The 21,314-nt window shown below is 30.7% G+C and overlaps 2 protein-coding genes across 2 annotated transcripts; one reads left to right on the top strand and one right to left on the bottom strand.

Annotated features, from left to right (window-relative positions):
* Window positions 1–10,541: 10,541 nt before the first annotated feature.
* On the bottom strand, window positions 10,542–11,781 carry LOC135956754 (uncharacterized). Its single transcript, XM_065507325.1, has 3 exons — window positions 11,057–11,781; window positions 10,792–10,958; window positions 10,542–10,611 (listed from the first exon to the last, which is right to left on the bottom strand). The coding sequence occupies exons 1-3, from the start codon at window positions 11,779–11,781 to the stop codon at window positions 10,547–10,549; spliced, it is 957 nt and encodes a 318-aa protein (XP_065363397.1). The 3' UTR covers window positions 10,542–10,546.
* Window positions 11,782–16,179: 4,398 nt separating this feature from the next.
* LOC135957319 (uncharacterized) lies at window positions 16,180–20,846 on the top strand. Its single transcript, XM_065508044.1, has 4 exons — window positions 16,180–16,311; window positions 19,999–20,351; window positions 20,437–20,615; window positions 20,698–20,846. The coding sequence occupies exons 1-4, from the start codon at window positions 16,228–16,230 to the stop codon at window positions 20,772–20,774; spliced, it is 693 nt and encodes a 230-aa protein (XP_065364116.1). The 5' UTR covers window positions 16,180–16,227; the 3' UTR covers window positions 20,775–20,846.
* Window positions 20,847–21,314: the final 468 nt, after the last annotated feature.

The following is a 21,314-nucleotide window of genomic DNA, read 5'->3' as shown; positions in this document are numbered from 1 at the left end:
CCAAAAAATTATTCGCCAATTTCTGATCAAATAAATCAATTTCATTCATTCGATTAAAAAAAAAATTTCTCGATTATTCGAATTGTGACTCAAATCACAATACAAAATCAAATTTTATAAAAAAAAAATATTTTTCCAAACAATTATTCGCCAATTTCTGATCAAAATTGTTTTCATTTTATACAATTCCATTCATTCGAATAAAAAATTTGTTCTCGATTATTCGAATAATTTAAATTTTTATTCAAATTACTCAAACCATAAAATCAATTTTAACAAAAAAACTTTTTTGCCAAACAATTATTCACTAATTTCTGATCAAATTTGTTTTTATTTTATATTGCACAATTTCATTCATTCGATTAAAAACAATTTTTTCTCGATTATTCCTTTTTATTTTAGTTTTTATTTTATACTGCACAATTCCATTCATGCGAATACATTTTTTTTTCTCAATTATTCGAATAATTTAAATTTTTATTCGAATAACTCAAATCACAATACAAAATCAAATTTAATAAAAAAACTTCTTTTACCAAACAATTATTCACCAATTTCTGATCAAATTGGTTTTTATTTTATATTGCACAATTTCATTCATTCGAATAAATTATTTTGTCGATTATTCGCATAATTTTTATTCGAAAGACTACTCAAATCAAAATATACCAAACATATTTTCTTAAATTTAAAATTTTTTAATTTATTTTTTTTCTTTATTCTCATTAATTTAATTTTTTTATTTCCTCTACAAACCTCTAGTTTTGGTTATTTTTGTTTTGCAAACTTTTGTGCATAAAACAAATTCCAAAAACATTATGGTTACACATTAATGCATCATATTCTGACCGCATATGCAAAATTGATGCATTCCCGGCTTAGCAGCCTAATTTTTTTCTCCACTCTTTTCCGTGATGTGGTTTTTTATGCAAAAATCTTTTAACAACAAGGAGAGAAAAAAAACGCAAAGAATGAATTTGCAAAACTAAGTTACTAAGTCAACAACCGTATTTTCTTTTTCTGTCTATATTTAACATGAATGCCACATGTAAATATAGAATAAAATGAAAAAAAAAACAAATAAAACTGAAACTTGCAACTGAATGTTGGGATCAACTTTTTCTACGCTGCCACAAGTTAGCAGGGAATACATTGAAGTGTAACTACATTCATGCATTCATACATTTACACACCCGCATCTTAGGAGGATATAAAAGTTAAATTTATTTCACACACACAGGACTTACTCGCATTTATGTGCATTTATTAAGGTATTCCCATGCTCTCAACATCTAATATTATTCTCCGTCATCTAAAAATGCGGAATTTTTTCAAATGCTTTGTTTTTATTTTGATGCATTTGTACAGCTTTGATATTTTCCCATCTTTCAGACAACATTTGGATTCCGAAACTTCTGCTCATCTTTTGATGACAAAATCGATCGAAACCAATAGTAGTCGCACAGGTCACGGTCTCGACTATAAAACGGATGAGTCAAAACTTTAAAACCACTTCATTCTAAATACTTTTTAACAGGTATTGCAACATGTGGTCGAGCGTTGTCATGACGGAATATTACGGTTTCATGCCTGGTCGCATATTCTGGACGTTTTTCGGCCAATGGCCAATGTTTGGCTTCCGTGTCAGAATCACCACTTCTGGTTTTAAGACCTTGGAGCATCGGAAATCCTAGAAGTTCAGTATAAGAGCCACCCTAGTGTTTATGAATTAGACATACACTTACAATTGCGTGTATTTATGCACATCCAAACAAACAACAAATAAAGATCTTTGAATAGTGTATTTTATTCCATGCCACTAAAGCCACTTAACGCAAATTAAATGCACATTTATACGATACGCGAAACTAAATAATAAAAAAACAACAGTAACAACGACTACAGTGGCAGTAAGGCAAACATCCTTTACAACCAACATACACCATTTCCTGCACATGTGTGTACCCTTTAGTGCTCCCGATTGTGAGCAAACGCGGCAGCCATCTTGTGGAAAGCTTTCTCATACCGAAGTGATTATTCATAATTGAAACCACTCAGGCAATTTCCAACCCCATATCGTGATTTTTTTTGAATTGTTTCAGGTGTGGAGACCACAACTAGGCGCTACAACAAAGTTTCCCATACCATGAATTGGAGGCATTATTCCATGAAGATTGATGTCAAACTCAAGAAGCGCTGGCAAAATCATTGGGAGCTACTCAAGCAGAAATTTCAAAATGTTTGCTGCAGGATTCATCCAAAATCAGGGAAATGTGGTACCATACGAAATGAAGCCGAGAGACATTGAAAGACGTTTATGCATTTCCGAAATGATGCTTGAACGCTATAAAAGAAAATAATTTTTGTACCGAATCACTACTTGCGATACAAAATTGATCCGATACAATAATCCTAAGCGTAAGTGATCGTATCTGAAGCCCGGCCAACCACTCCAATTGATTTCCAAGCATTATATGGCTTCCAAGCCAAAAGAACTGCTTATGGCCAAGGACGAATCAAGCTACTATCGGGTACTCTGAAACTTCCCAACCACTTCATTCTAAATAGTTTTTAACAGGTAATGCTTAATGTGGCCTAGCGTTATCATGATGTAATATTACGGTTTCATGCCTGGCTGCATACTCTGGGCGTGGCCAATGATCGTAATAAACAAATCAGTTGATTTCGGTACAGGTTCCATGTAATGGTCAGGCCAGATTTCAGCAGCTCATAATAGATAGTGCGCTTTTGGACCCACCAAATTCAACGCATTACCAAAGCATTCGATTTTGTGTCGATTCGGCTTCATATACGATCTCTTATGCTTCGAGATATCGTAATGGATTAATTTTTTATCGCATGTAATGATTTGGTGCAAAAACGATTTTCTTTTATAGCGTTCTAGCATCAATTAGAACATGAAAAATCGTCTTTCAAGGTCTGTTGGCTACAATTCGTGTGGTAACCAATCATGATGAAATTAAAGTATCAATAACATAACATGATGAAATTAAAGTATCAATTGACCACACTATAAATAAATTTGGGTCAGACATGTAACACTGTGCAGCAAGAAAAACCAGCCTCAACAATTCCAATGGGAAATGAAAGTAGACCATTAAGTAAACAGAACTGCCAATGGGTTTTGAAAAGTTAGCTCGAATTTCATTTTTATGGCCTCTTAAAGTTGGGCATTTTTTGATAAATTTTTACACTATGAGTCAGACGAACGCTACACAGAAAAAACTGATTCGTAATGGCATCCGAATTTGTTGCCAATCGAATGATTCTGCCTTGGTGACCGAATTTTACAGTTGTGGATACAAAATTTTAGAACTTGTAACAAAAACATGGTTGCTACAACCGAAATTCTTCTTTATCAAATGATTTTCTGTTGCTATAACCGAAAAATTCTATGTATGCAACCGAATCATTCGATTGGCAACAAATTCGGTTGCCATTACGAATCTGTTTTCTCTGTGTACCATCAAATTGCTATTCTATTTGAAATAAGGTAAAATTATTTATTTATATTGATGACATACATATATTTGTGAAACAAATTACAGATACCGAGGGAAAAAGTCGCCAGACTCCGTTCTAGCGGAAATTTATTGGTGGAGTAAAAACATGAAGAAATAAATGAAGATGACAATGGAGCTAATTTAGATAGTGAAGCAGAAATGGATTCGGCCTCGAAAGAAAAACGTGACGATACTCAGAATTTACAGCTTCCATCAACATCAAAAAGACTGGAACCAATATAAATAAACTTTTTAATATTTATATTGGTTCCAGTGAACAAAATGGCAACTGAGTTCGTTATAGAAATCAAACTTTTTAAACACATTTTTTTAATAAAACAAAAAAATTTAAAAAAATGTTTTTTTTTTCTGAATATCACATTCTGAAAATAAATTGTAGTATTCAATAGAATCAGATTCATTTGATCTAGAATTGTTAAAATTTTTTTAAAAAAAAAGGCAATGAATGTCATGTAATGTATTTTAATCCAAAATTGATAATTTATTTATATTTGACCACGCCTATACCGCCCACCATAAAGGAAATAAAGGAAAAAATTATATTCCACATTGGATTCAAGGCAACAATTGGATTCAAGGCACAATTAAAGTCCATTAAAGATTTTTATATATTTATACGTTTTTTCACACATAGTGCAACTTTAAGAGGCCATAAAAATTAAATTCGAGCTAACTTTTTAAAACCCGTTGGCAGTTTTGTTAAGTTAATGGTGAACTTTCATTTCCCATTAGAGTTGTTGAGGCTGGCCCCGGCGATGACCCGAAATTTGTTGCATAGTGTAATCAGTCTCTAGGGAAAATTCCTGGTGCATCTAGAATAATATGTTTCTGTATGAGAACATTCCGGAAACACCAGTAATTTTTCTTATTTAATTGTTAATTTCTTCATGTTTGTTTACATTAATATGAAAACAATAGCACAGATTCCGGAAATAGTGTATTTCCCCTTTTAAATACAGTGTAAATTTTATGACTTTCGTCTGCGTAAGATTCCCAACAAACTTGCACATACTCGTACGCGATTCTAAGGGCAGGCATAACTTAGAAACCGCTGGCAGAGTAAGAGGGGGCTAGGGCACATCATATGAATGGTAAAGTTAACGTCACGAACAAAATTGTTGTTCTTAGTTATTGCGAATACATAGAAAAGTTCACTGAGCCTTTTGAGTTTTGTTCTTTACGAATAGAAACACACACTCATACAAGTTTTCTATGTGCTGTTGTGGCTTGGTGGTGGATATTGTGTGGTCTGGTTGGGTTAGGTTGGGTTGGGTGCTGGAGCAGCGCATCAGATTCTTTATTTTTTTTGACGTTTTCATTTTATTTTTGTTTATTTTTTGTGTAAGTTTTATAGAGTTTACTCGTTTATGGGTTCTTAAAACTTTTGTCCTGGTTTAAATAAGCATACAAGAAGCAACTAACTGAATTTGAATATTTTGTTGATGAGCGTGTGTGTTGGAAATATGAGCTACATGTTCGCTGTTATGGTGGCTAATAGATCAAGATCATAACAGCAGGTCATAGGTTTCGCTAAAGACATTTGGGGCTATAACTAGCAAAGTAAGAATTTTAAATCAAAAATTACAAGTCACTCTACAATTCCATAAATTTCCGTGATTAGTATTGAAGAATCATTTGATAAATAATATCCATATTAGTTCCCAACGCTATTACTATTCGAAAATACCTTTAAAACTATATTTCAAGTATGTAGGTATTTGAAAAACGAGAAAAATTCTATCGACATTATTTCACGTGGAATTATTTGTCTAAAGTAAAACTTTAGATTTTGTTTATAAACAACTGCTACAACTATTAAAACTACATAGAAAACTCGTACAAATAACTACTAACTAAATATGTAGTCAAAGGTTTATAACTAAATGAAAATATGAAAAACTAAATAGAAAACACATTCAAAAATATATATGGAGGAAAAAACACCACCTGCACATATCCACAGTTAGCTAAATATTTGTATAGACATATGCATAAACACGGGGAAATCTATGCAGACAAAAATATAGGGTTTTGTATAGAAGGAATGTTTTTGAATAGACTGAATTATCATAAGCTCTGTATAGAGCAGTGGTCGGCACTCATAAATTACAAAGGGCCGAACGTAATCGACTATTTGGATATTCACAATACTAGTATAAGCGAAACTCGTGAAAGCTATCAAAATCGAAATTAATTGCAGATTTTGCATCACTGTCTGCTTCTCATTATGTTGACCAGACCACTGGTAAAAAAAAAAAAATGTCATGGAATCTTTTCCATTCTTATTCACCTTAATATCAAGTTTGACTACCGATTCTAAACTATAAAAGCTAACGGTAATCGGTTTGATAGAGCTTGTGTGGTTCAGAAGTGGTGATTTTGACACGGAAGACAAAGATTAATCATTACTTGCGATGAAAAATTAATCTATTACCATAACCCGAAGGGATCGTAAGAGGTCATATGTGATGCCCGGCCATCAATGGGGCTATGGTAATGCTTTGTATTTGGTGGGAGTAAAAGGGTTCTATCTGTTATGAGCTGCTGAAATCTGGCCAGACTATCAAAACAATAATTCCGAAATGTGAGTTAAAAAAATCTCATAATTTTGAGCTTATTATGGTACATCTTTATATATATAATTCTTCTGTACGTGTGTTAGTAACTGAACTGCACTTTAACGGCTGGGCCGATTTCGATGAAATTTGTTGTGTGTGTTTGAGTGGGTCCCTGGATGGTTTAGATTCACAATTGACCTACATACGTACAATCGGAAAGGCACCTCCCATACAAAGTAAAAATTGATTATTGCATATCTGGAGTAATATCATAGCGGGAGTCTTCAAACTTTGTGTGAGCTATGTCAGAACAACGTTTGCCGGGTAAGCTAGTATATTTATAAATTTAAGCATTAATTTATTTTATTAAATAAATGAGCTTAAAGCGATTTATTGCAAATATTTGTTTCCTCTTGTTGATCTTTATAACTTCTAATCCCATTGAAATAATTGATGCACTTGTTTAGTAAACCCTACACGTGCATTAAAACTTAGAAAACAGTAAACAAAAAAGTAATAACAGACATACAAGCGACAAGGACAAATAAAAAGATTATAAAGCAGGAAAAACAAACCATAAAGGATGCCTGTTGTGATCCCAGATGACTGACAAAAAACTTGAATGTTAAAATTTAATAAAATAGAAATCTCTGAAATTTGTACCTACTACTAGTATAAATATTATTAAAGATCGAAGGTCTATTAAATTCATGATTTGGTTTGTAATAATTTAAGGTATTAATTATAATCCTAAAAATTAAATAAATTTCGATCTGAAAATTTGTATATGGCATGAGGAAAATGTTTTCAAAATTTAATCAATCGAAAGAAGAACATTAACTACTCAATTGTATGTATATCAAACAAAAAACTAAAATTTTGTGAAAATGAGCGAATTCCCTTAATTGTAAATAAATTCGAAAAGAATCCATCGATTTTTATGATCTGTATTTAATTTTGTTCCTATTACATGAGGCTTTTATTAAAGCAATATATATAAAAATGTCTGCCGTTTTCGATTTTTAAGATTTTTTTAAAACAAAAAAATTTGCTATTTCAATTTGTTATTATAACTCCGAAACTACTGAGCCGATTGAAACACAATATATACGTGAAAATTCATACATAGCATGGGGAAAATATTTTCAAAATTCAATCAATCGAAGGAAGAACATTAACTACTCAATTTTATGTATATCAAACAAAAAACTAAAATTTTGTGAAAATGAGGGAATTCCCTTAATTGTGAATAAATTTGAAAACAATAAATAAATTTTTATGGTCAATATCTCATTTTTTTCCTATTATATGTGGCTTTATGATAAAGTCATAAATCTGAAAAATCTCTGCCGTTTTCGATTTTTTATGAATTTTTAAACAAAAAAATTTTTTATTTTCACGTTAAATATATATTTTTTTGCTGCAATTTGTTATTATAACTCCGAAAGTAATGAACCGATTGAAACTTAGTATATATGTGAAAATTTGTACATAGCATTAGAAAAATGTTTTCAAAATTGAATCAATTGAAAGAAGTACATTAACTACTCAATTTTATGTATATCAAACAAAAAACTAAAATTTTGTGAATATGAGCGAATTCACTTAATTGTGAATAAATTCGAAAACAACAAATAAATTTTTATGATCTATATCTCATTTTGTTCCTATTATATGTGGCTTTGTGATAAAATAATAAATCTGAAAAATTTCTGCAGTTTTCGATTTTTCATGATTTTTTTAAAACAAAAAAATTTGCTATTTTCACGTTAAAAATATATTGTTTTGCTTCAATTTGTTATTGTAACTCCGAAACTACTGAGCTGATTGAAACGCAATATACATTGAATCAATTAAGTCTCCGTACAGACATAACATTATATAAACTAGCAATTTATGGTCACTTTTCAATACATATTTATACCTTTTTTTAATTCATTTTATAAAAAATCTTATAAACTAGAAATCAACATAAAAAAAATACAAACATTTTCCTTAAAATCATAAAAATTTACATAAATTCAATAATTGTACAAACATTTTGTTGTTCCTCTGTGGCTTTGCGATAGATCTATAAATCTGAACAATTTCTGCCGTTTTCGATTTTTATGATTTTTTTAAAACAAGAAAATTTTTTTTTTCATATTAAAAATATATTTTTTTGCTTCAATTTGTTATTATAACTCCGAAACTACTGAACCGATTGAAACTTAATATATATGTGAAAATTTGTACATAGCATGGGGAAGATGTTTTCAAAATTCAATCAATCGAAAGAAGAACATTAACTACTCAATTTTATGTATATCAAACAAAAAACTAAAATTTTGTGCAAATGAGCGAATTCCCTTAATTGTGAATAAATTTGAAAATAATCAATCGATTTTTATGATTAATATCTCATTTTGTTCCTATTACACTGGAAAATTTCTGCAGTTTTCGATTTTTCATGATTTTTTTAAAACAAAAAAATTAGCTATTTTCATGTAAATAATATATTTTTTTGCTTCAATTTGTTATTATAACTCCAAAACTACTGAGCCGATTTAAACGCAATATACAGTGGTTGACAAAACAATGGAAACTTTTCCAAATATTTCATTAGTGGCCTATAATCTGAAAATTTTTTAAAAAATTTTAACATTTTTGTAGTATTTTATTTGTATACTTTTATTAATTTAATTTAACAAAAAAAGGACATAATTAATTAAATTCTATAAATGTGAAAACAAAATTAAAAGATTTCTTTATTACGGCATTGACAAAACAATGGAGACTTAGGTATTATTTTATCAAATATGGTCTAAACTTTGCAATAACTCAATATTTTGTTGGGTATCCCATATTTTTTATAACTGCTACACATCGACGGTGCATTGAACCAATTAAAGAGTCAATGGTCTCCTTTGAAATATTTTGCCTTTCCCTTATAATCGCCTGCGATCAAAACACGTACCTCGTTGGATTGTAACCACTCGGTTACAACCCTAGAGGTGTGTTTCGGGACGTTGTCGTGTTGGAATCTCCAAACTAGGGGCATATTTTCCTCAGCGTAAGGATACATAACCTCGTTTAATATGGTTCTGTATCCTATACCTGTCATGGTATCTTTTATAATTGAAATGGGTACCTTGCCCTGAAAAACATCCCCATACCATAATATTGCCACCGCCAAACTTTACAGTCTTATTTGTGTACTTTGGATCTAATCCTTTTCCCTTTGGTCGTCTTACAAATGTTCTCCCATCACTGCCTCTTAAATTGTATTTGGATTCGTCGGAAAAGAGGACAGTATTCCATTTCTGTATCGACCAGTTTAAATGATTCCTGGCAAATTGTAGGTTCTTTTTAGAAATTAGTGGTTTTTCATAGGACCTCTCGAGGAGTTATATAGCGAAATAGTGAATATTTTTAATTTTGTTCCCTTTTTTTTAGAATATAATTAATTATGTTGTTTGTTTTTCAGTTAATTTATATAAATAAAACACTACAAGTAAAATAATAAAAAAAAAATTTATTTTAAAAAAATATTTTAAATTTTGGGCTACATATGGAATATTTGGAAAAGTTTCCATTGTTTTGTCAAACACTGTATAATTAACAATATTTACAATTTTACTTAAACATTTTTTAAAAAAAAAATTGAAAAATTTTACCATTTTTGTACTTAGGCATCAAATTTATATAGAGGTTATTCAGGCCTTTTTTACTATTGACCTGCGTTAAAAAAGACATATTTTAAACCGGTCATCGTAGGCTGTGACAGGGACAAAAATGCTCTATTAGAAATTTAATATTTTTTTAGCAGATCTGGTTGAAAAAGATCAGCGGAAACAAATTTTACCGATTAGTAATCCTATTTATCTCTCTAGCTTCCTAACTAGTTATTTTACAACTACTTACCTATTTTGACTAATTTATACAAGCTACTGGACTCTCTTTGTAATCTATGTAAGGCCAATTTGCCTGCTTCAAAGTATTACTCTATTATGTTAAAAATAACTAGTCACTTAGCTATTTCGGTAACCAGTGATCTGACGCTTTAATGGTAAGTAAAAGTACTTGTGTGGGGAGAATATCTAGCCCTTCAACGTTGCCTATTTTAATACACAATACAAATCCACCAACCAGCTAAACATGCCACCACTCTTGCTCTCTGCAAAAATTCACAAAAAACCAAGCGGAAAACAAAATTACAAAAATATTATTTATATACAAAAATTAACTCATTTAGATAAGAATTTTAGAAAAAGCGGAGATTAACTTTTTTTCCATTTTTTTATTAACATAAAATCTTAGTTCTTCTATAGTTTTGTAATTATCTTTATTTTACAGAAAAAAAAAAAACAATTTTTGTTAATAAGTTTTAGTTGCCACAACAAAAAACTCATAAACTTTACATGTTCCTACGTTTTTTTTGTTCACTTGACAGCAGTAATTTGTTTAAACCGCTACTGTGGCTGTCGATGCATCTAAATCGTTTTGGGGGGGTTCTGTTGTAACATCAGCTAATTAAATAAAATTAGAGGAATATAAGAAGTAACAACAAAAACAAGATAAATACAATGAACAGTAATCTTAAAGTAATTAGTCTAATGACTTGACTTGTTTAGGATAACTTAAAGATGTAATAGTAAGTGCTTGAGTAAGTACTTTCAGTGGTTAACTATGTATTTAGTTTCTCTTACCTTTGACTGTGTAATCCAAGTCATTAATGGTATAATAAATTGTTAGGTACTTGCTATCCGTAATCTTAAGACTATAATAGCCTTGAATAACTTTAGAGTTTTGATTGTTGGCAAGTTTTTCCAAGCCGGAACGTTGATAGAGTAAAATGCCATTGCTTAAGAGGGCACTGGAATAAAGGAGAAGATAAATATAGAGTAGGGTTGGTATTTTTGTATAAATATTAGTTCAATTATAATGTGGTTTTGAAAATAATTAGGTTCTTACCTAATTTCCTTGTCTCCATTTAAATTTAATTTCATATTTTGCTTTAAAATCTCCAAACCATCAGTGTATCTCACAGCTGGTGCAACAGGCAAAGGTAGTAAGCTGTCACAGCGACAGTTTAAAGTTTGTCCCAAAGGACATCTCTGATTGCCACCCGGTAAAAGTCCTCCCAAGATGGGCAAATTACCTAAGTTACCCAAGTTACCCAAACCACCCAAATTCCCCCCACCCCCTAAATTACCAAGACCACCTAAATTGCCAAGACCACCTAAATTAGTCAAACCGCCTAAATTGCCAAGACCTCCTAAGTTGGTTAAACCACCCAAGTTGCCCAGCCCTCCTAAATTTCCCAAATTACCCAGATTTCCCAAACCACCCAGGTTACCCAAATTGCCCAGATTACCCAAAGGCACTAAAGTGGTTAAGGTCGAGCTTATGCCATTCAATCCAGGCACATTACTTATCAAAGCTCCCAGTATAGGCAGACCCTGCTGCTGTTGTGGGGGAGTTTGTGGAGGCTGAGGTAGAGGCGGTGCTACAGGCAGTGGCTGAACTGATTGTTGTGGCATGGGATCATAATAGATGGGTGAAGAAAATAATGATTCTCGTTTAGAACGTTCTTGTTCCTTAACAGCTCCATCTTCGGGCTTCTGCACCGTGGAACATTGAACTGCCAGCAGTATCGTTCCAACTACAGTAAACACAATTTGAATATTGACTAACATTTTCCTAAAGCGTTTAAGATGACACTAATTTTTTATTTTGTTTAACAACACCATTTTATATGCACTCCTGCCGAGATTTTTCTTTCATACCTTGAATAAGATTGTTGCTGAAAACCGAATGTGGAACACACAAATTTTATGATGTGAGTTTTACTACATTTTTATGTTTTTCTGTTCAGTTTAGTTGCTTTAGTTTAGCCCAATTTTTATTAGTTTCTTCTTTCCTTTGTTTTAACGAGACTTTTATGATTCGAATGAAATCCATATTTAATTAAATCTTATTATTGCATTGAAATGCAATGATCTGATTGTATGGTGTAATAAAATGATCCAGTTTATTTGGGATTTTGTTTGTGACATTTAAAGGCACATAAACCTGGAATGAATCCAGCACCCATATGTGCATTTATAGTTGTAAACATTTCAAGCTGTTTTCAAATAATATTCAATTTTATTCAGGGTCATGAATGATGTGTTTGCATGGCAAATTTTCTTTCTTTGTTTTGTTAGGAAGTTTGAAATTGCTTGAGCAAATATTCAAATAATTAATAGAGGGGGCAGAAAACAGTGGGACAGCAATAGGAAATGTTTTAAAAATTATTTAGTGCCCCCCAGTAACCTACTAAATAATTCATATTTATAAAATGCTGGAATAATAATACTGAAATTAAAAACAAATTTCAAATGCTGTATGAGTGTTTACTAGGGTTTTCATTCGGGGTATTAGTGACTCCAATACACTAATTCCCCGGGTTTCGTCGCTAATATGGCCTCGAGAAATGCGATGCAAACCGAAACGACGCACGATTTTCCATACATTTGTATTGATTTTTATTTAATTGGTTCCTATATTAATAATTTTTGCTAAACAAATAGATTTTTCAATACAAACATTTTCATATTAACGACGCAAATCGAAGTACTAACGAAGCTCTAGGCTTCGAATATACGAGCTTTGACAGTTAAAGAACAATCTAGAGTGCAGATGGCAGTGTTATAAATAGTGGCAGAGGTTGCAGTCGTTAGTCAGTTTATCAGAGACGCTATTCGAATAAACATCAACTGAGTTCCTTAAAGTGTGCTGTATTTTTCAAGTGGATTCGTGTACATTATAAAGTGTGTCTGAATTCTGCGAATTTATAAACGTGTATAAAAAAACACTGAGTGACTATTTAATTCTGTTGTTGTACATCTATATATATAAAAATGAAATGGTCCATGTATGTAATGTCATCACGTGAGAACGCTTGAGCGATTTGGCTGATTTTTTTTATTCGATTCGAAATTTTCAGGAGATGGTTTGTAAAGAAAAAAAAACTCAACAATTCCGGTTAACACTCGGAAATTCTTTTTTTTTGTGAGTCCAGTCAACGGTAATAAAAAAGCTCCCTAAAGTATGCAGTACAAATTTAGATATTTAATTTGTAAATAAATAAGAACAGGCTGGTGTGCGTGGGTTGGAGAAACTTGAAGAACTAACATTAGTAAATGCTACCGGGCGAGGCCGGGGCGATCAACTAGGTTTAAATAAATAAAGAGTTGCTACAATTTGCAAATTAGTAAACGGCTTTTATTAGCAATCAAAAGTATCCGGTTTATTTAAAGGAAATAAACCAACGTTTTGAAAAGATTAAAACGTAACAATATATATATATATATTTCTGTCATTTGACACATATTATAATGTAAAGTGGTTTGTAATGCCAACTTGTTACTTTATACTGCCCAGGTAATCTAGTGTACAGTCAATTGTCACTTTAGTGTCTCTAAGTAATCTAAAGAACATATTTAATTCCCTTTCATATATAGCCCATACATTTCTACAGGGGCCATGTTTTCCTTTTAGGCAGAGGTATTCTATTGATGTAAGTCTATATGTAAAAGAATCACATATCCCAAGTAATCTAACGTAGAGTCAATTGTCAATTTAGTGTATCTAAGTAATCTAGAGTGTATTTAGTTAATTTCTTATTACTCATCAGAAGTAAGTCTACTGAAAGCCCTTTTGTAAGCCGCAATGAAAAGATTACTTCTCTATTGTCTAGATACTTGGAAGAATACAATTTATATAATGTTTGGTCATTTTTAACCTTGGTGATTATAAAGTGGAGTCAGTTGATTACTTTACACATCACAGGTAATCTAGCGTGGAGTCAATTACCATTATAGTGTCCCTAGTTAAGTTTAGTCTCATGCTTCCTAACTGGTTATTTTACTTGCTACTTTACCACCACTTTTTGATTAAGTGTATTGTCACATGTTGGATACTTTAAAATAGTTACCAAACAGTCATATGACCACATCCTATTACACTCACATGTTAAAATGGTTGTTAAAAGCTGAATTTTACTTTAAAAAGTAATCTATGATGAGTCAATTGACATCGATCTTTCTAATTTGGTAAACTGTGATGGCCCTTTAATGGTATGTAAAATTATTTGTGCGGATACAGTTATCAGAACTGCTGAGTGGTTTTAATTTAACCTTCATAGGGTTTTCGGGTCAAATTTGACCAATTTTTAAATTAAAATTTAATTTTTCCTAAGAGTGATTGGTTGATATTTTTGATATTTTATTACTTTTATTTAATTTTAAATGTCAACAACAAAAAAAAATTGTCAAAAAAAAAATAATTCGAAGATCGTACGTCAGTAAATTTGAAGACCCTATGAGGGTAAATTATGTGTAGTAAAGCGACATGATTTTTTATAGGCCCTAAGTATTTGTGCTTTATTTGGTATTCAATACAAAACATTTTATTACAGAAAGTATTTCAATCTGGTTTCATATGTTTATAACTTTTGCTACGTGGTCTTGTTTCTACGATAACAACATGTATTTTTGAAACAAATTCCGCCTTTGAAATGTAAAAGCTGCTGAAATGGTGTAAGTAAGAATTATCAAACATTTCAATTAGCACTTATTTATTTTTAGCAGAGACCAATGACACACTTTTCAATATAAAGATTAACGGCCTAAGATAATAATAACGAATTACAATAGTAGATTAGAATAAACAATTTAGTACTTTAATGGCAATTATAAAGTAATAAAATGTAATCCAATATAGAACAAAATTCGGCTACCGTCAACTACCATTACTGAAATAGCCAACGTTGATTAAAACCTATATTTTTACAAAATATCAAGTCCAAACCAAAGACTAAATAAAAGTTCTTTCTTTTTATAAAGATTGTTAATGAACCACTGTGCCTCGTATTTAGTTTTAAATTTTACGTTGAAAATTTCCAAAAAAAAAACATTTTTATTCTTTGCGATGATTTTATATTTTTATGACACCACAGATTTTATAACAATAAATTATAATTTTGCGTTGTAAACACTTTGCAGTAAATTTCTTTAATTCGCTATAATCTTAAAGGAAATCAAATCTAGTAGGTGACAAATCTCTATGTCTGATTAATACTTCAATCAATTCAGAAATTCACATAATGAAATAATAAATAAATCGAATTATTGAGATCCTTTTAGTCATTTTATATCATTCAAAAAAGCTCTTCAGATGTACGCTCCACCTGAAATTGTTCTCTCAAAATCGAACAACGTTTAGAGCAAAGCTAGCTCGTTTCGTCGGACATAGCTAGATCGCATTAGAATCTTATGAGGACCCAGAATATATGTACTAATGTAGGTCTGCGACAAATATTTTGATTTGTTACAAACGGAATAACAAATTCAAAATAGCTCCCATCTTTTTTATGGTGGGTATAATAAAGCAGAATAACAGCAATAACAATGCTTTTACAAAATAAAAACAACAGCGGTTTTAATAACTAAAGAAAAATATATATTTTTTATATTAAACACTTCAAAAAAGGGATAAAGAAGTTTGTTTTTTGCATAAAGTGGGTCAACACACTAAAAAGATTTAAAATTCTTTTCATAAAAATCTGCCTACGAACGAAATATGAAGACTGGCAAGTGCACACAAAGCTTTTAAGATTTCATAAACAAAAATTAAATTAATTATAAGAAAAATATTGGGGAAAAAAAGAACAGATAACAAGGAACCAAATCCAAATCCCAAGAAAAACAAAAAGTTATTTTTGCGTCAACAAGAACATGAACTACAAAATTAAACAACAACAACAACACAAAAATAAAGACTGCTGAAGCAACATCATCAGCAGCAGTCGTAAAAGAAAAAACCAACAGAAACAGCAACGACAGCAGCAGCAACAGCATTAAGCCAATATTTGCTGTTCCAAAAGGCAATATAAATACCTGCACAGCCATAAACTATGGACTTTCTGAAAAAGTTTTCAACATTTGCATACATCACACTCTCAACACAAGGAAGCACAGGCAGCCAACAACTCAGGCATCAAGAATCCATAATAACACAAAGGAACAACTCTAACTACCTCCGCCTTCTAACACTCATACGCCCAGAAAAATTACTTCAGCCCCAACAGTAGCAGCAACATGAAGAGTTTAGCTTTCAAATCTCTAATGTTGATAATGGTTTTACAAGATGTTACAACAGTTTTAGCTAAACCAACAACAAAGGTATGATTGACTACTGACTGAATGAATGAATGACTGGATGAGTGATTGTGTGACTGAATGTTTCAGTACACATTTGAATTTTGAATAGTTTTGGCTTAAGACAAGTGTGTTTTGAGAACAAACAATATTGTTGTTTTGGTTGTGGCTTAAATTTCAATAAATAATATCAATCAAAAATATTAAGAAAGAATATATTAAGTTGTGGTTAAAGGAAAAAGTGATTTCGTTTTAAAAAGAAATATGTATATAAAATATTAAAATATGTGAAATATTGAATAGATTTAATATAATGGTTACAATTGCATACGTAAGTGGTGATCAACGTAACTAGCCACTTTTGTACAAAGCAGATTTTGAATAGTTGTGAAACGTAAAAGGATTTGTAAAACAATTCAGATTTTTAAGTGCAGTGAAAAAATAAAAAAATTAAATAAATAAAATATTAAGCAAGTACTCCCAAGCAATCAACCAGTGCAGAGCTCAGTGTTGGATTTAAATATTTTTCAAGGAACGCTAAAAATTCGGAAATTAATTTTTTTTGAAAGCACTCTCTGTGTATTTGCTCAAACTTATTATTAGCTCCCAGTATGTTATTGAAATATATTTAAATAAAATTTTTGTAAACTCAATGATGGAAAAATGTACGGGGGTAACGGGGTAAACGGGAAATTGAATTTTATTAAAAATTATTGAACCCACTTTGATCAAAACGTTGGTCACAAAAAAAAAATAACTTTGTGTTATTTTGAATTTGAGTGCGAAGGACCAAATTCGGGTAAACAGTTTGGAAATTTTGTAAAACATAATTTTTTTTGAACAAATTGAGTCTTATCTGTGTCACACAAACCTGCGCAAAAATACATTGACAATTTTAGCTTGAACGGTGTTCATTTAGCTGTAGCATATTTTATTTGAATTTTGTGTGTTCTATTTACCCGCAGATGTTCAAATATTTAAATAAAAATATACCCCAAAAAATAATAAGGAGTAACAATTTGAATTTGGCTAATTTCGGTGAAATTTAGTTTTTAGTCACAAATTTGTTAAAATTATTTTTTAGAAATACGCTTTCTACCATATTTTTATACCCACCATCCAAAAAGAGAGGAGGTATATTGATTTTATCATTCCGTTTCTAGCCTATCGAAATATTGGTCACAGAACCAATAATTATATATCCTGGGTCCTCATAAGATTGTAAGACGTCTGTCTGCACGCAGAAAAAAATATAGTTGTGCATGTTTACCGTAACCATTTCAACATTTTTTGAATTTTTTTAACAATATTATAGTTACAGTAACTATTTATATGATTGTGGTTACTATAATGTGGTTAATTTACGATTCACATGATTGTATCAACCATATATATTGTTACAGTAAATGAGCATATATTTGTGACAACCATTTTTATGATGAATAATTTTATCATAATATGTAAGTAATATGGTAATATGTAACATAATATGGTAAGTCCTTCATCGTGTAAATGGTTGTCACAAATATATACTTATTTACTGTAACCATATATATGGTTGATACAATCATGTGAATCGTAATGGAGCTAGCTGGCTGAAATTTGGTTTGAAAATGGCCAATATTGTCGGTTCATGATTTCACCTAGCCCCCATGCAAATGTACCCCCAGAATACTGTTTGAGCAGTCATAAATATGTTGATTATACGGCAATCCTGATATAAATTTTGCACAAATTAGTTCTAAGTAATCTGAAATTAAACTGTAAAGCTGTGCCGAATTGTATATACCCTTCACCAAATTATACTTTAAAATGCAAATTTTAAATATTTTTTTGGTTAACAAAGTTATTTTTTTTGTTTTAATTTCATTTTAATTTTATTTTTTTTTCAAATTTAATAGAAAAAATTTTTTTTTTTTATTTTTACATTTTATTTTGTGAAAAAAAAATATTTTTCTCGATTTTGACCCATTGTAGTCCCAACTTCAATTTTTGTTGTTGTTAAATGTTGCTAAAACAACAGCTTCATTATGTTTCAATTGGTATATAATTTTTTCCGATTTCTGAAAAATTTAAATTTTGAGTTGTGAGTAGGGTTTTGAATTTCCCGACCTTTTTTGAATCCCGGGAATCGGGAAATTTTTGTCTACATTCCCGGGTACCCGGCTATTCCCGAAATATATAATGATACTGTAAATTAGGAATATTATAGCCAAACTTCATATACAAACTTAGTGTTATAATTATTAAAAATCAAAGCTTCGAATTAATTAATAAAATTAGAGCTTAATTCACTAAAATCTTTATCCGTAATTAAAGAATGTATGCCTTTCATTCCATAAATCCATTCATAATATTGAATTTTTTAGATTCATTTCAAAGCTGAATTAATTTTAAAGTTAATTAATAACAGAATTCATTCAAACTTTGAATGATTAAAGTTTTGTTAAATCAAATCATTTACAAAATTAATTGAAAAAATTGTCTTAAGCCTTTTTGTACTAGATTTGAATTGAAGAAAAATTTAATGATTTAATAAATTTTTTAAGCTATTTGGTTATGGATTTGAAGAAGAAATTTAAAGAAATTATAATGATTCAGTTAGGAAATAAAATCTATAAATAATGAATTCACTTTTTAAATTTTCATACGAAAAACCCCAAATATATAATAAGCGGTCTATTATTGCCGATATATAAGCCAAAAAACTGTAAAAAAATTTTGACTGTTTTTTGGTGAAAAAAAAAAATTCTAACTTGTTTTCTATGTATTTTCGTCAGTTTTTAATTCCCGGGATTCCCGACTAAAAATCCCGGGAATCGGGTAGTGAAAAATTGGCAAACTTCCAAGTTTTGTCACTTTTGAACTGTGTGTGCGATATTGTCTATATTAATGACTTAGTAATTCAGATATTGATCAAAAAGAGGTACAAAATCGAGGTTGTCCTGGTTTTTTTCCATATATGTATCTCAACTATTTGTGGGCCAATAAAATGGCAACCGAACCGGGTCAATAGCGGATATATTGATGTAAAAATCATGTATGTGGTTTATTAGAGGGTTACGGAAAGTTGATTTCAACATACAGACGGACATGGCTATATCGACTCCGCTATCTTTAACGATTCAGAATATATATACTTTGTGTGGTCGCAAATGAAAAATACAGAAATTACAAACGGTATGACAAAACTTATATATACCCTTGCCACTGATGGTGAAAACATAATTCTTTCTTTTTAATTGATGTTAATCTTTAGATTTCATAAAGCGAATAACAATAAATTTCAGTGAATTTATCAACAATATTTAAAATGGGAATTTAGCACATTAAAATTAAATTTTGTATCCTCAAAAATAACTTGTATCACAAAATGATTAATTTTTATCATAATATGATTTCTTTTGTTCATAAATATGATTACTTTGGGTCATATTGTGATTGCTTCGGATCATAAAATGATTATTTCAGATCATATTATGATCATGTTTGACAATGATATTACCACTATATTTAATCATAATAATATATTTTAAGATACTATAAGGGCCACCCTAAAATAACATTGTATTCTTTTTTATTAAAACTGATTTTGAAACCGAAATCTTAACAAAATAAAATATAAAATAAATTCAAAGTAAACAGAAATTACCTTTTACCCTCACAAACACTAGATAGTAGTGTATTTAATAATAATTTTCCATATTGAAGGCACCCATTGCTATTGACAAGACACAACCTGTCTACGAGTTACAATTGGCCGTTTGGCCAACGGATGTCGATGATATTATTGAGGCGGTTATGCCACCCAACAATGAAATTCCCCTGCACACATTGATAGAACAGCCAGTGGCTGTTATGCCCGACATGGACTATACACAAGATGATGTAATCAGTGATAATTTTGCCGATGATGATGAAGACCTTGATGTTATTTATGATCCCAGCAGTGATTTGTGGCCAACGATAGTTGGTGTTGAACCAGACCCACCCAACCAACCGGACACGGTAATTGTATTGGAAAATTATCATCATAAATACGGCAACGGAAGTGAAGAATATAAGTGAGTATAAGTGAAAAATTTTAAACCATATTGTGTTTAGTTTAACATTGATTGTCTAAATTAATTTGTTTGCTTGTTATTGAAGATTAGTGATGAGCAATGGCATGGTTAACTATCAACGTATTGATCATGTTTTGGTGAAGGGTGTTTTGAAGCCAGTGCAACAGGGTTATTATACGGTGCCTTCCTTAACGCCGGGTCTCAGGGAATCATATCAAACAACTTATTATCGTGCTGATAAAAATGGTTATAATGTGTATAAAAGTAAGTTGTTTGTTTTGTGTGCTTTATGTTATTGATGTATTGAAAAGTAATTAATCTTATTTTGTTGTGTTTTTCTTTTAAGCTGAAACAAGTCCACGTAATCCAGCTTATGATGTATATTTGCAATATACCAAGGATCAAGATGCGAAACTTCAATAAAATTTATTTTAACAAGTAGAAACAAATAATTAAACAAATTAAAAAATAAACGATTGGACTTTTTGAAAAGAATATATGAAATAAATAATGTTTTATTGATAACAGTTTATTGCTAAAATGACAACATTATTATAATTACACTAAGCTAGTTGAACAAACTGTCAAGCGGAGCACCTGGCGCACAGTGTCAGATTTTGCCATTTTAGGGGGACTAAAATCTGTATTTTGAAAATTACACTATGCAACAAATGAAGACTTTTGGAAAAACACAAGATCATGACAGTATAGGTTCGACTCTACTACCAAAGGGTAGTAAAACCCTATACTCAGTCCATTTTTGTGACCGATTTTTTTTATGGGCCCCCAAAGTTTCTGAAAATCAGTGGGGCATCTAAAAAAGGTGTCATCAGTTTTTGGTTAACAGCTAATTCAGACTTTGTAATACGGCTTAACTTTATATGGCAATAATATAGCTAAGAGTCAGCCAAATAAATTTTGTTAAAAGTTTTTTTTCCAAAAACTAGCTTTTTCGAGCACTTT

Source organism: Calliphora vicina, chromosome 4 (genome assembly GCF_958450345.1).
Source record: "Calliphora vicina chromosome 4, idCalVici1.1, whole genome shotgun sequence".
In the NCBI taxonomy this organism is placed as follows: Eukaryota; Metazoa; Arthropoda; class Insecta; order Diptera; family Calliphoridae; genus Calliphora; species Calliphora vicina.
Note: the sequence above shows the minus strand (reverse complement) of the source record. Positions and strands in the feature narration are given on the sequence as shown.

What these genes read in the sequence shown, in the direction of transcription:
- LOC135957319 (XM_065508044.1), top strand. Translation starts at nt 16,228, where the DNA reads ATGAAGAGTTTAGCTTTCAAATCTCTAATGTTGATAATGGTTTTACAA. An exon ending in TAGCTAAACCAACAACAAAG is followed by an intron (nt 16,312 to 19,998) that starts GTATGATTGACT and finishes TCCATATTGAAG; the next exon opens with GCACCCATTGCTATTGACAA. An exon ending in TGGTTATAATGTGTATAAAA is followed by an intron (nt 20,616 to 20,697) that starts GTAAGTTGTTTG and finishes TTTTCTTTTAAG; the next exon opens with CTGAAACAAGTCCACGTAAT.
- LOC135956754 (XM_065507325.1), bottom strand. Translation starts at nt 11,781, where the DNA reads ATGTTAGTCAATATTCAAATTGTGTTTACTGTAGTTGGAACGATACTG. An exon ending in AATGGAGACAAGGAAATTAG is followed by an intron (nt 10,959 to 11,056) that starts GTAAGAACCTAA and finishes CCTTTATTCCAG; the next exon opens with TGCCCTCTTAAGCAATGGCA. An exon ending in CTTGGATTACACAGTCAAAG is followed by an intron (nt 10,612 to 10,791) that starts GTAAGAGAAACT and finishes TTATTTAATTAG; the next exon opens with CTGATGTTACAACAGAACCC.